Below are 15,051 nucleotides of genomic sequence, written 5' to 3' on the forward strand. Positions count from 1 at the left end.
TTGAGGTCTCTTGTGCACGAGCTTTACTCTGTGTGACAGTCAGACACTCTCTGTTGCCTTCTGGTCAAGATGCAGCCAGCACCACGTCTGCCGGCACACTGCCATGCTTCCCACCATGACGATAATGACTGACCCTCTAAAACTGTGAGCCAGCCCCCGTGAAATGTTTTCCTTATAGGAGCTGCCTGGACATGGTGTCTCTCCACAGCAATAGAAACCCTAACTAAGATGCGGGGGCTCTCGTGCAAACTATGGATTTAAGGATCTGGAGAACAGTTTGCCCTGCCCTCCCACGCCATAAGAACTGCACAAAGGCACACACACACACACACACACACACACACACACACAAAGCCTGTGCGAATGCTGTGCCTATGCCTGTGGGAGGATGCCCGAGGTGATGGGTGCAAAGGGGTTCAACAAACACACAGAATACTCACTAAATAGTTGAACTTCTGAACTCCTGAAGGTTCAGAATACTCCCTGTCCCAGAGCTGGGATTACAGGCATTACCACCACAACTCCTGTTGCCAAATCTTGACACCCTTTTGTTAAGGCCTGTAGCGGCGTAAATGAAGGCAGATAGAAATTATAATAATATATTCAGCTTTAATTGGGAAAGAGACTTACAGAACCCAAGGTTCCAGCAGAGAACAGGAAAGCAGAAGGGGCGGGGAGAGCACACCAGCAATATTTATTAGTAAAAACTATCCTCAGGCGACCCCGCCCTACAAGCAAGGTGATTGGCTGGGGCTACTCCTACATCTCCCCCTTTTGTCTAAATAAGATAGATACAAATACAACTATATACAATAGGAACAAATAATAAATACACTAAACATTCTATCTCAAGGAGTCTAAATAATGTAGAGAGTAACTACAATTATCTAATCTTTAACTCCGTCAAAGATCTGAGAAGGGAATTAATATTACTTAACAAATGAGAGATATCCAAAATGTGCAACAAATGACAGACAAGTAAATAAATAAATGCTACATGTCTTCTGGTCTAGGTAGCCTACACTTAAAATCCATACCTTGGAGCTGGCAGGACGGCTAAGCAGGTAAGGGGATTACGGACAAGCTGCACAAACTAAGTTCAATCCCTGGGATCCCACATGGGAGAAGAGAACTGACCTCACCCAAGTTGTCTTCTCAGAAGACACAATGAGAATGTCTGTAAGGGGGCTGGAGATGACTTGGTGGTTATGAGGGCTTGCTGCTCTCCTGGAGGAGGGTCAGTTAGCTCAGCATGGCCTGAAATTCAGCTCCAGGGAACCTGACACACACACACAGGGAATCTATACTCTCTGAGGGCACCTACACCATACTCGCCCACAGAGACACACACACATCTAAAACTAATTAACAGAAACTTTAAAGAAGACTCATAGAGTATTGTTCATGTCATATAAGCACAAAGAAAAGAATGAGCGCACGGGTTACACGTGGAAGCCACACGGTGTAACACACACAGTGCACACAGTGGCCAATGGTAGGACAGGGGTGACTGATGGCTGGGGGCTCCTAAGCTACCTGAGGCCAGGGGAGCCAACCCCAAGATCAGAGGTCTGGACTCTAGTCCCACAATCCCCAACCTCCAAGGAAGGGGCAGAGGATGAAGGTTGAGTCGATTGATAGTCGACAGTTTTATCAAGGATGCTGTATAATAAAGTTTCCATAATTCCCAAAGGACCAGGTTCAAAGAGTCTGCCAACGCTGAACACCTAGAGGTGTATAAAGGGAGGCACACCCAGAAAGCACACGAGTGTTCAGCTCCCTACCTGTTGGGCTCATCTCGCCCTTAGCCCTTAGAACATCCTTCACAAGCACTCAGTAAACACGATTCCCAGTTTCTAAGAGACACTCTAGCAATGAACAGAAGCCAGGGAGGGGGTGGTAAGTCAGAGTCAGGCTGCCGCTCTCACTGGTGTCCAAAGCTAGGAATAGACTAATGGGACCAAGTCCTTAACCTGTGAGAGCCGATGCTGACTTCAGGCAGATGGAGTCAGGATGGATTGCTGGGCGCTGGCTGGTGTGTGCTGGTAGAGGGAAATACATACTCTCTGAGGACGCAGAGGTGACACACTCTCTGTATTAAGAGTGAAAAGCATGCCTCTTGCCTTCCATGGTGGCTCTAATGAGAATAGCGTCCATGGGCTCGTATGTTTGATTACATGGTCCCCAGGTGGTGAAACAGTTTGGGAAGAATTAGGAGGAGTGGCCTTGTTGGAAGAGGCGTGTCACTGAGGGTGCAGGCTTTGAGGTTTTAAAAGCCTGCGCCAAAAGCCTGCATCAGCCAGACGTTAATCCCAGCACTAGGGAGGCCATGGCAGGCGGTTCTCTGCGAGTTCAAGGCCAGCATGGTCTACGAGAGCTAGTTCCAGGATTAAGCTTGATCCCTCCGCTCTCCCTCCACCTACTGAGCAGGATGCAAACTCTCAGCTGTGCTCCAGCACCATGTCTGCCATGCAGCTGCCATGGTGGACTCACCCTCTGACACTGGAAGCCCCAACTAAACACTTTCTTTCATATGCTGCTTTGGTCATGATGTCTCTTCATAACAACAGGAAAATAACTAAGATATCTTCCTATCTCACCAGCTTTTTTTGTTTGGTTTCTCTGTTCAGTTGCAAAGAAATAAAACTTCAGTTGGACTTTGCAAAATTGAAGCTAATATTTTCTTTTTTTATTTTTAGGGAAAAAAGATGGACAACTGCCACTTCTGCACATAACAATTATACCTACATATATGTGTGTGTGTGTGTGTGTGAAATTACATATAATAATCAAATGTTACTTAGCTAGTCTTTCTTTAAGTCTTTTTTTAATTTTTATTTATTCTTATAACTTAGTTAGCTTTAAGGCTAGACTTCAAAGGCTTTTTGTTAGACCAAAGATAATTTCTTCCTTCCTCTTCCATTAAAACATAATCATGGGACCAGTAAGATGACCCAAATGGTAAAGACGATTGCCACCATGCTGAAAACCTGGGTTCAATTCCCAGGCCCCATGCGGTAGATGAACCAACTCTCTCAAGAACTGACTGCCAGGGGAGCCTACTCCAAGATCAGAAGTCTGGTTTTAGCACCACCTCACTCCCCTCCCCTGCCTCCAAGGGACAGAGGCTGATCAATGGTTAATTATTTTTATCAACCACACCTATGTAATAAAAGTCAAATAATTATTTTTATCAATCACACCTATATAATAAAAGCTGAAAGGGCTTGGTTCAGAGAGCTTCCAGATTGCTTAGCGCACACAGTGTTAAGCTCACTGTGAAGCTGGCTCCCAGGAGGGGAGCCTCCTCCCCCATTTCAGACCAGAGCACGAGTGTCTCAAAGCGCCCTGTGGGGCCCACTGTCCTGGGACGTGCTGCCCCCTTCCTCTGTGGTCGCGAGGAAGAAACAGCCCCAGAGGGAAAGCACTATGCCCTCGAAACAGCTCAAGGTAAACCATTCCCAACAATTGCCACTATTGTTTATCTAGCAATATAAAAGTGTAGGCAAACGGGAAAGAGAAGGCCCAAATACAGACACAGAGAAAACACTCAACTTGGGAACTCAGCTGACTGTCAGAGGTCTCTGCTGGATGTTAGAGGACCCCATTTGATGATGTCATCTCTGTCTATTGCTCCTTGATCTTGTACTTGGAAGCCCCACGTGGGGGAGGTTCTGCTCTGCCTGGGACCCTCTATTGGGAACTCTAACTGATTGTCATAAAGGGGCTTCCTGAATTGGTATCTGCTGGATGTATGAAGCACCCAATTCGATGATGTTTTATTATTGTCTGACTGACTGTCTGTCTGTCTGTCTGTCTCTTGCCATTTTGTTTTTTTTTTTTTTTTTTTTACCTTTGGCTTGACATAGACTTAGTAAACTCACTCATTCAAAATCCAGAGCATGGCTGTCACAGATCATTCTCTGGCTGGTGCAGAGCACGGCACCTAGGGGGCAGCATGCTCAGAGAGTACACAGGGGTTCCACCCCCCACACCTTGCACTTCTTCATCTGCCACCTTCTCCTCAGCCTTGGAGTGTCTTTTGCAAACAACTGGCAAGTGTGTTTGCTGAATTCTGTGAGGCATTCTGAAGAATTGAACCCAAGAAGGAGGCTGTGGGAGTCAAGTCACAGTTGGTGGGTCAGAGGCTCAGGTAGCTAACTACTACCTCTAGCTAGCACAGCTACTAGTGTCAGCCGTGGGAGGTGTGGGAGCCAGCCATGATAAGCTAAGTATGGGCAGGTCACCCAAAGGAAGTTCTTTACTTCCAACCATTATCACCTGCCAGAGTATGACTCAGCCATCAATAAATTTAAATGAAGGCCTGAGTCTCAGAAGTTTACCCTGGCTGCAGAAAGATCCTCAAACTGAAATTACCAGAGCACCACCAAAAACAGACCATCCAAAGGAAATGCCTGGCATTCCAACAGCTGTAGATAGGACCACCCGCCAGCACACACTCACCAGGACGCCCCTAGACAAACGTCAGCCAATCAGGGGTACTGAACCTCAGAAACCCCTCACCCCCACTTTTACTATAAAACCCAACTCTAACTGAGCTTGGGGCTCTCCTTTTATTCTAATATGTTGGACATGCAGAGAGAGTTTGCAAACTTGCATAAAATAAAGGCTCTTTGCTTTTTTACATATGGGACTCGGTCTCCTTGCTGGCTTTTGCAGAGACTTCGCAGATTTGGGCATAACAGGAGGCATTCTCAAGAGACCAGTCCTTACTCTGCTGGAACTGAAGCTATCTCCGGGCAGATGGTGTTAGACTTGGATTGTGGGACACCACTTAATGTCCGCTGGAGAACTGATCATTGGGAGAGTGATGGAGAAAGGTAATTGGTTAATTATAATAAACCAACTGCTTGGCCTCATAGCTTAGAACATAGATGGGAGGAGAAAACAGAATAGAATTCTGGGCGGAAGAGGAAGTGAGGTCAGACTCTGCTCTGCTCCCGGAGACTCGACAGCTCTGCTCTGGAGCAGAGACACCAGGATGGACATAGGCTAGAATCTTCCCAGTAAGCGCACCTTGGGGTGCTTACACACATCATTAGAAATGGGCTAGTCCAGGTGCGAGAATTAGCCTGTAAGGGCTAGAGTTCATGGGCCAAGCAGTTCTTAAATGAATACAGTTTGTGTGTTGTTATTTCGGGCATGAGCTAGCAAGCGGCCGGGGTGTTGGGGACGCAGCCCCGCCGCTCTTATTTCAACAGGAGAGAAACACACAAACATTTGGAGCCCAGCTGAAGTATCATGGCCACTGGTGCAAACTACCCACTTTCTTCCTGTCTCATGTGACCCTGTCTTCCCTTTTCAGTTACAAAAAAATAACTGGATTAGACTGTCTGGAGTCAATGTCATTTTTCTTGTTTATTTTTAGGGGGAAAAACCTTAAATACGTTTAAGAAGTCAACCAATACTTGTGTACCTAATTTATCTGGACTTAAATTTCAACTTAAATTAAACCATTGCTCAGCTAGTCTTTAAAGCTAGACTCCAAAGACTATTTGTTAAGTTTGAAGTTTTCTTTCTTCCCCCTCCCTTCAAAGGCTAGCAGCAGGCCCTTTTCATCATGTAGACCAGGCTGGTCTTGAACTCAAGAGCCTTCTGTTCCCGCTTCCCAGGTACTGGAATACAGGCACATGTCACCACACCCACTATATGCGGCATTTTCAGACAATAACCACTCAGAGATCTGCAATACCAAGTAACACTACTGACCTATAACTACCCTAAACATTTTAACACTGGTCTGGAGAGTGGGTAAAGGCGCTTGCTGCCCAGCCTGACAATCTGAGTTCAGACCCTGGGACCCACATGGTGGAAGGAGAGAACTGACCCCCTCAAACTGTCCTCTGACCTGCACACCATCTCTTTCCCACAAGGTCTCTTATATTCTTGGCTTCCAGGGAGCATCCGAGCCTCCCCAGAGCAATCTCTGTCAACAGGTGAAGACCCGCAGAGAAAAAAGTCGCTGTGGGTGAAAGTGAGCCGGCCCCACCCCGGGGAACAGACACAGTCATCACACACCCTTCACACACCCGCAAGTTCTCAACTGCAATATAAACAGCATGCTGGTTTTTCTCTTCAAAACCAGTCATTTGTGGAAACTGTTCCCCCTTCCTGCACGCAGGGAATAAAAGAAGACTAGGAGGTGCATGGACTGAATCCCAGCCGCTCACTGATCTGTTCCCCTCCCCTCCCTCCCTTCTTCCTTCCCTCCCTCCCACCTCCCACTTCTATGTGGGACGGGGTGGGAGATCAAAGTCTGCTTTCCTCCTATGTAAGCTGAAACTAGGGATGTTCATTTACAGGCTTACTGGGGCACACTGCACTCAGCAAGGAATTGCTTTAGAATTTTGATGTGGGAGTGATTTCTTATTAATAAAGAAACTGCCTAGGCCCCTTGATAGGCCAACCCTTAGGTGGGTAGAATAAACAGAACAGAATGCCGGGAGAAAGAAGCTCAGTCAGGGAGTCGCCATGATTCTCCCACTCCAGACAGACGCAGGTTAAGATCTTCCCTGGTAAGCCACCTCGTGGGCTACACAGAATATTAGAAATGGGTTAGAACAATATGTAAGAGCTAGCCAATAAGAGGCTTGGAACTAATGGGTCAGGCAGTGTTTAAAAGAACACAGTTTCCGTGTGATTATTTCTGGGCATAAGCTAGCCATGCGGGCGGCCGGGTGCCAGGGACGCAGCCCCGCCGCTCCCTATCACTACAGAATTTGGGGAGTTAGGAAGGATGAAGGATGGATTTCAGCTCCGATGTTCTGAATGAACATGAGACTCTTCTATGAGCCCAAGCGCCTTTGGAATGTACCTGTTTCCTCGGGATTGAAAGGCTAGGTTGCGGCACGGTACTGCACACCATTAATCCCAGCACTCAGGAGGTGGAGGCAGGCGGTTCTATGTGAGTTTGAGACCAGCCTAGTCTAACAGAGTTCCAAGCCAGCCAGAAATGCACAGTGAGACTCCCTCTCAAAATAGAAAAAAGAAAAGCTTGGCTGAGGGCTGAGTGCACCACTCAAGGGCAGAATGCTCACTTAGTGTGCCCAGAACCCTGGTCCTAAGCCCAGCATTCACCTGGTTACCAAGGGACCCAGGACATTGCATCATCCCACAGCAAACACCTAAGTTTCTGTGATTTCCCAGCATCAAAGAGCAAAGCCTCCCAGCTTTAATCTTCAGTATCATGCATGCACGCACATACAAAAAGAATAAAAAGACTCTGGCAAGACCCAGCAGGACATAGGTCACTGAGAGAGGGCCAGATACAAACAGATGCCAAGGCCTGAGGCCTCACCCCTGCCTACACACATACCCCGCCCTACGTCCTCAATCTCAGCCGCACACTTCAGAGACTGGAAAGTTCCATTGTGCTCCTTTACCAGCTCTGAGCTAAATGGGTAAAGTCTCCAGTAACTTCTCTCATCTGGATGGCAGCTAAGAACACTCAACAATGTCTCCAAGGGCTAGCGAGCTGACTCAGTGGGTCAAACGTAAAGACCTGAATATGATCCCCAGAACCACAGGGTAGAAGAAAGGAACGGATTTTTGTAAGTGGCCCCCTGGCCTCCACACCCACGCTGTTGCATGGGTGGGCATTAGGAAAGAAACCATTTTACACTTGGGCTACCACACGTTTTACTTCCTTGTCTTGGATGCCTTGGAGAAGGGAAAGCCACTCCTATGGCCAGCTAGAGACATATTTCTAGCGACAGTGGTCTTGGCACACGCAAGCATGACTTGCAAACCCTCCTTTATTGAGTCCTTACTTATAGGGAACAGGAGTCAGGACTACAAGCCACACAGCTGTTACATTCTAACCCCCTGCCCCACAGCACTGAAGTTATTCTAATCAGCCAACTGAACCCTGCTTGTTAACCCCTTGCTTTTTCCTCCTTCCTGCCGAAGCCTAAGCAAAGTCCCTGGGCTGCAGTTTCCCCTTCCTCGAGATTCCTCTGGCCAGCCCCAAGGTTTCCGTGTTAGCGCTACCTACGTCTAGGGACCCATCAACGTAAGGGACAGTTTTCCTGTGACAGTCATCTGCAACTCTTTCCATAGCTCAGTTGGGACGGGGACTGCCTAGCACATGCAAAGCTCAGGGTTCGATCCCCAGCACCAGACAAACTGAGCATGGTGGTACAGGCTTGTAATCCCAGCATTCAGGGGGTCAGCATAACGGTCAAAAGCTCAAAGTCATCCTTGGTTATGTAACAAGTTGGAGGTCAACCTGGAGGGTCAGACACCCATCTCCAAAGTAAAATACATAAAAGCTAGTTCTGGGCACCCTTAACGGCCACTCACAGTGGAGCACACCCTGTAGACTAACCATCTTCAGCATTTTCCTGCACCAGAGCCTGTTCTGCAGTTCTAACATGAATCATAACACATGAAAGGAAACCGCAGGTCCGTTGCAGCTTCCCCACTGCCCCCGAGCAGCACACCTGCAGTCGTGGATCGTATTGGAAGACGGCAGCTTGATAGGCAAAACCATCGGGTCCATGCCTGGGGCTTCCAGGGTCAGATAGTTGTTCTCCAAGGTGATGGATACCAGCACGAGACGAGGCTCCTGGCGGGCAGTGACCATGTGTCCATCTTCCTTAACCACCATCCAGAACCTGCAGAGAGGCAAACAGGCATGCGCTCAGAAGTCTTCCCCGACCCTCGTGAACTTCCTTTAGCTCTCCCTCACCTCGGAACCATCCACCCATCCTGCTCGGAGAGCTGATGGCAGATCCTGCAGGTCTCACTAGATCCTCTTATTGGCCTCAGAAGGAGCACCTTCCAGCCCTTGGATGAAGTCCTTTGTCACCTTAAGCCCTCATCAGATGCCATTGTGTGGTCCTAGATTCAGTAACTCCCAGCATGCCCCATCCCCAGACAAGACTTGGTACGTACTCAAGCAGACACTACAATCTCTAGTCCTTCTCAGCTCCCAGCCACCCAGAACACCCTTTCTGCTTTAGCACTGTGGAATGAGTTGGAAACCAAGGGCTGGTGTTAGAAGTGGGAGGGGGTGCTCAGAGGCTTCCTGCTGATTGCTGTGACTGAATGGCTAAAGGCAGCTGCACTGAGAACTCAACCTTGGGTTTGCACAAAACTGGTACAAGTTTAAAGGTCAATGTAATGGTTGATCTACGGTCCACTTGACAGAATCTTGACTTGCTTCTGGGTCTACCTGAGGAAATGTCTCAATTAACGGAGGTGCAAAGACTGGTCCTAAATATCCTGTCAACCTGCAGGGTACTTCTTTTATCTTGTGGACATAAATAATTCCCCATGAACAAGTGATCTGCTGTGTTCTGCTAAGTCTGAGAGAAAAGATGAGACCAGAGAGTGGGGTTTCACAACCAAGTTACCCCACCTTGGCCTGCGGTAAGGGTCAACACCCTGATTTTACAGTAAAGCATGCATGGCAGATGGGACCAGTGTCCAGGGCTCAGAATCCATGTAGGAAACAACGGGGCCTTGAATGGTCGGTGTAACAGTGAGGCTGAGCCCAGGGCAAATGAAAAATCTCATTCAAGGTTAAAAAAAAATAGCCAGCAGCATTGGGGTAGAGGAGGGTGGGAGCAGGAAGGGCAAAGCCTGAGAGAGGAGATGGAGGGGGAGGTGGGAGATAAGAATGGGAACAAGCACTAGGCGGAAGGGGGTCCCCTTTATCAAGAGGTGATAAATTTGTGCAGGAGAAATAGACAGCTGGCTTCAAGGAAGGGTCTGGACAGAGAAGGTGATCAAGTCACGATTGGCTAAGGACATTTACAAGGTCAAGGAAGGAAGCTACTCCCAAAGCAGACAGCCTGTGTTAGCATCTTCTGGGAGGACCTTGAACACCTCACAGCTCAGGGAGCTGAGCTAAGGTAAAAGCGCCCCAGAACACTTGCAAACAGCTCCAGGAGTTGGAGGCATTGAACAGAGGAAAATCCAGACACAGATTAAAGAAAGGGGCTCTTCCCCTGACCTCCAGAAACCCCAGTAACCGGGCTGCTCTCAGGGCAGAAAACAAGCCATTAAGCAGGGTTCAGGCTGACAAGTTTGCTTCTGAATATTAATCATTCTTTGATAAATAAAGCTCAGCTTCAATTTTTTTTTTCAAACAAACCTAAGGCGCAGAGAGGTTAAATACCTTTGTTCAAGGCCCCCTGATCCTGTACACTTCTTACGTTTCTGTAGCACACACGAGTTTCACGGAAAGAGTGAGTGCTGTTGTCGCCTACATCTGAATTCAAAACCCCCAGAACAGGCCGGGTTTGTGACCCCAGGCGACATATCATCCTATCTAACACTGGTTCTTGAGCTCCGAGGGATGGAGATGTTTGTATCTAATGCACAAAATCAACCTTAGACGGCTAACTTACAGGACAGATTTAGCCCAATGTCAATCATACATTCTTTCACTGACTTTCTCTCCACCCAGGGCCATACCATCTTAAGTACATATTGCTAGTGCTGAGTGTGGTGAGGACCTGGAATCTCAGCACTTAAGGTGCAGGTGTATCCCTGGGAGCTCAAGGCCAACCCTGTCTACGCAGCAAGTTCAGGTCAGCCATAGATACCTGGTGAGATCCTCTGGAAGAGAGAGAGACGAAGAAAGAAGGGGGGAGGAAGGAATTTATTGTTCAAAACAAGAGAAGTAATACCGTTCTATTTATTTTATTGACCCCCTCAGGAAGCAGAAAAGCAAGGAGGGCAAAGAATACATTTTCTCTCTACCCTAACAATATTCACAAGCAAGTCATGATAATCTTAATGATGAACACAACATCCTCTGATGATCTGAAAAACACAGGTTGATAGTGGTTAACTGTGAGATGCCTTCAAGTTCTTTTTAAAAAAAAAAAAAAAAGAAAGAAAGAAAGAAAAGAAAAGCCAACAATCTGAGTTTAGTTTTGTCACTATATTCTTAGCAACTATCACATTGTCTCACTTGCAATCCCCCTGCCTCAGCCTCCTGGGTCAGCACAGAGGGATTTTTGTCCCATGGCTGACACAGCACATTGATGTTCTCACCGTTGATCAAGGAATGGAGCTCAGCGCTGCACTCAGTTGATTTTGAAATGATTAGTTCCTTAACTAAGAATGAGGAAGACACAAACTTCAAAAAATTACCAACTTTTAAAATCATCTTCTTTTCAGGAATTTGCTTGTATGAAGAAAAGCAACATATTAGTCTAGCATCACAGTACAGTCTCAGGCTTGTGTGAAACTGAGGAGTTTTAAAGCAAATCTTCATGTGTGAAGACAACTTCAAACCTGACACTCTTGAAGGTAGACATATGAAGAACTAGGTTGACTTCTTTGATTTTTTTTCTTCTCCTCCTTCTCTTTTTCTATTTCAGTTACCTGCAATTCGATTTCTTTGGCACTAAGCATCTTCAAAGGAAGGAAAGCAGCCCGGCCAGCCTCCTCGGGCCAGCACTCATCAGCACTGAGCTTCAGCACCTCCGGTGAGTTGGACAATATCCAGTACCCAGTACCCAAGGTCTTTCCAGCAGCAAGAACAAGTTCTTATTCTTCTTACTTGAATATGCTTGAAACATCCTTGCCTTCACAACAGTGGCTGTAAACTCCTTTAATTACAGCAGAGGAATCACCCGGGGAGATCAACACGCTACAAAAGTTGCCTTCATCTTAGGGTTGGCAAGAGACTTGGAGCTAGAGGGGCTCCCAGGTGCCCAGGGCGATGTCCCCAGTTAGTTCCTGGGGCAGCTGAGGACAGGGAACCTGAAATGACCCTATCCTATAGCCATACTGATGAATATCTTGCATATCACCATAGAACCTTCATCTGGAGATGGATGGAGATAGAGACAGAGACCCACACTGGAGCACCGGACTGAGCTCCCAATGTCCCAAAGAGGAGCAGAAGGAGGGAGAATATGAGCAAAGAAGTCAGGACCACAAGGGGTGCACCCACCCACGGAGACAGTGGGGCTGATCTATTGGGAGCTCACCAAGGCCAGCTGGACTGGGACTGAAAAAGCATGGGATAAAACCGGACTCTCTGATCATGGCGGACAATGAGGGCTGCTGAGAAGCCAAGGACAATGGCACTGGGTTTTGATCCTACTTCATGTTCTGGCTTTGTGGGAGCCTAGCCAGTTTGGATGTTCACCTTCCTAGACCAGGATGGAGGGGGGAGGACTTTGGACTTTCCACAGGGCAGGGAACCCTGACTGCTCTTCAGACTGGAGAGGGAGGGGGAGAGGAGTGGGGGGAAGGGGAGAGGAGTGGGAGGAGGGGGAGGGAAAAGGGAGAGGGGGAGGGAAGTGGGAGGCGGGAGGAGGCGGAAATTTTTTTTCAATAAAAAATTATATTACAAAAAAAAGAGAATATATATATATATAAAAAGTTGCCTTCATTCTTGTTGATGGGGGTTTATTTGCCCAGAAATGGGACTCTCGGGAAATGAGAGCATTTTATTTTGTTTCAGTGTACAAGCGGCAAGTTTACAGCCCTGGCTGGCCTTCACCTACAAACTTCTGCTCCAGCTGTCTAGAGTGTTACTGCGCAGCCTAGCTTCCGTGCTGGAGGATAAAATCCAAGGCTACATGCACACTAGGCAACACTCTCTCTTACTACAGAGCTACACCCCCAGCCCCTCAGGAAAGGATAATTTAAACAAACAACCCCCACCCCCCCCCCCCCCCCCCCCCCAAAAAAAGAAAAATAAAAACAAACCCCCCCCCCCCCCCCCCCGCATTAGAAACTTAGTATGAGAGTGAGGGATAGAAAGGCCTATGGCCGGGCGATGGTGGCGCACGCTTTAATCCCAGCACTCGGGAGGCAGAGGCAGGCGGATCTCTATGAGTTCGAGACCAGCCTGGTCTACCAGAGCTAGTTCCAGGACAGGCTCCAAAGCCACAGAGAAACCCTGCCTCGAAAAACCAAAAAAAAAAAAAAAAAAAAAAAAAGAAAGGCCTATGAGCTGCAAAGTCCACATGTGAAACATCCAGATGGTATTTTCCAATGTATCAGAGCCCGCATTTCTTTAGGCCAGCAGTCATCCAGTGTCAAGTGTCAGTACACACAGGTGTCCTGGGATGAACACCAGGCAGCAGATGGCCTCTGCTATGGAGTTCCTTAAATGACCAATCTGCAAACTCCCTCCTCTGCCTAGATATCATCTGAGCATGACTACCATGTCCGCCACAGAAGACATCCTAATTTTAAGAATGAAATCTGTGTGCTCAGCCTGGTGAGGACCACCCACCTGTAAGAGAAGGGTAATATGGGAGGCAGCATTCCCTTCGATAACATAAAAACCAAACCGGCTGTGGGGTGAGGCTAAGGAGCTGCCACCAGAATCCATGTGACGCTGAATCTGCCTTGGGGAATCACTTTCCTACCCCTAACAATACCTTATGAGGCTTGAGAAATATCTTGTGCTCCATTTTGCCCCCTGACCTAGGCTGTCCAGGAGTTCACCCTTAGCCCCAGTAACAGCTGGACCTGACACAAGCCCAGGCTGGCCCCCCTTCAGCACAACCCTCACCCAGTCTGGCTGAGTCTGTTTCCTCATTTGTGTGTTTGTTCTGCACCAGGACAAGCTGTCTTCGCTTTTCTTCATTCTAACCAACTTTATGAGTGTTTTACACCCCTGTTTGTGACTAGCTCCCTGCCCCTCACAGCACCCCCCCCCACACACACTGCCATCTGCTACCCCCTTTCCCCCACCCCACAAACTATGTAATTTCGTTCCTGTCTCATTAAAGTGGTCACGAGAACTAGAGGGAAGGAAGGACCTAATATTCTTGAAAACATTCAGCCAATGGCTTTTTGTATTTCTAGTATCCTACAGTTCGGAGAGTCAGGCAGACAACAAGGCTGGTCATGGGACAGAGGAGTCTCTAGTCCAGGAGTCTAGGACCGCCCCAACCCACTTTTCCAAAACTACCTTGGCTAGAAGCATAGTCCTTGCAGCTAAAGAATCAAAAGCCCAGGGAATTCTGGCAGCAATTCGAGTTTCTCTTGATAGCTAAGCAATCACCTACGCTGAAAAGGGTGGGAGCCAAAATCGAGGCGCTCTGCTCCCTTCTAGAGAAAATTTGCATATTGTAAAACTAAAATTCTCCTCCCAGAAGGCCTTCCCACTACTATTTTTTTGAACTTACAAACTATGGTTTCAACTTGAACATGCTCACAAATGTTCCCAGTGTGACAGTTGATGACAATTCTTTCCAATGTGTGCTTGAGTTTCCCAGACAAAACAAACCGTTGCTTTCTTGGTTTGTTGGGGGGGGGGGGGACGCAGCTTGCAATGTGGAACCCCTCTCTCTAATTTCACCATGCTTCAGCACACAAAGTTTGCACTCTCCGTTGAGCACCCGGATCGAGGTCTCACACTTCCGAGCCGGGACAGGCAAGGCCCTACCTCCCTCGCCCATGCCCATGTCCATGTCATTACCTGTCGCGCACTTTGCCGCAGCGCAGTCCCATGTCGGTGCACTCGGTCTCGCACACCGACACTCCCTTGCAGGACTTGATCGGGTAGATCCAAACCTTTGACACGGTCCCCACCTGCTGCAGCTGCCGGCGCCGCCGGGGACGCACGCGACGCCAGGCCACGGTCCCCAGGGCCACCGCGGCCAGTCCCAGCGCGGCGACGCCGAGCCAGGTGGACCGCGGCTGCCCGGGAAGGCCGAGGCGAGCCAGAGCCGAGGAGCTAGCGGCACCCATGCTAAACTGCTCGGTGCAGGCCTGAGCTTCTGGGTGACGGTGGCGAGGCGGGGCTTACGGCTTCGGGATTTGTGGAAGGAGCCAGAGTTGGCGCAGCCGCACTGCCTGGGAAACGTCTATAGCCGAAGTCGCCACGGTGGAGGAGCCGGCAGTCCTGGGGCGGTAACTCTTATTTTGCTTTTGTTTCCCCCTCTTCACCTCTTCACCTCATCCTGTCCCCACCCCCGTGCCATGTGACCTTCCAGCCCTCCACAGTCGTTTACCCTTTTGCTTCTAAAAGGAGCGCACTTAGTTGCGCGAGAAGTTGCACTAAGGAATTCCGCTGGACGAGGAATGGAAGATTTTGAGGGAGCA

At 48.4% G+C, this 15,051-nt stretch overlaps 1 protein-coding gene across 2 annotated transcripts in view; it reads right to left on the reverse strand.

Moving 5' to 3' along the window:
* Positions 1-14,849, reverse strand: part of Mtarc2 (mitochondrial amidoxime reducing component 2) — a 39,973-nt gene extending 25,124 nt beyond the window's left edge. Inside the window, exons 1-2 of one of the 2 annotated variants that reach the window (XM_050148206.1) lie at positions 14,426-14,846; positions 8,463-8,636 (exon numbers count right to left, since the gene is read on the reverse strand). In XM_050148206.1, coding sequence (XP_050004163.1) covers positions 8,463-8,636; positions 14,426-14,697 — 446 coding nt within the window. In that variant the 5' untranslated portion in view covers positions 14,698-14,846. Of the gene's footprint in view, positions 1-8,462; positions 8,637-14,425 lie in introns of both variants that reach the window. The other variant, XM_050148207.1, reaches the window with a different exon arrangement.
* Positions 14,850-15,051: the final 202 nt, after the last annotated feature.

This window comes from Alexandromys fortis, unplaced genomic scaffold (genome assembly GCF_014885135.2).
Source record: "Alexandromys fortis isolate MF-2015 unplaced genomic scaffold, M_Fortis_MF-2015_v1.1 scaffold_62, whole genome shotgun sequence".
In the NCBI taxonomy this organism is placed as follows: domain Eukaryota; kingdom Metazoa; phylum Chordata; class Mammalia; order Rodentia; family Cricetidae; genus Alexandromys; species Alexandromys fortis.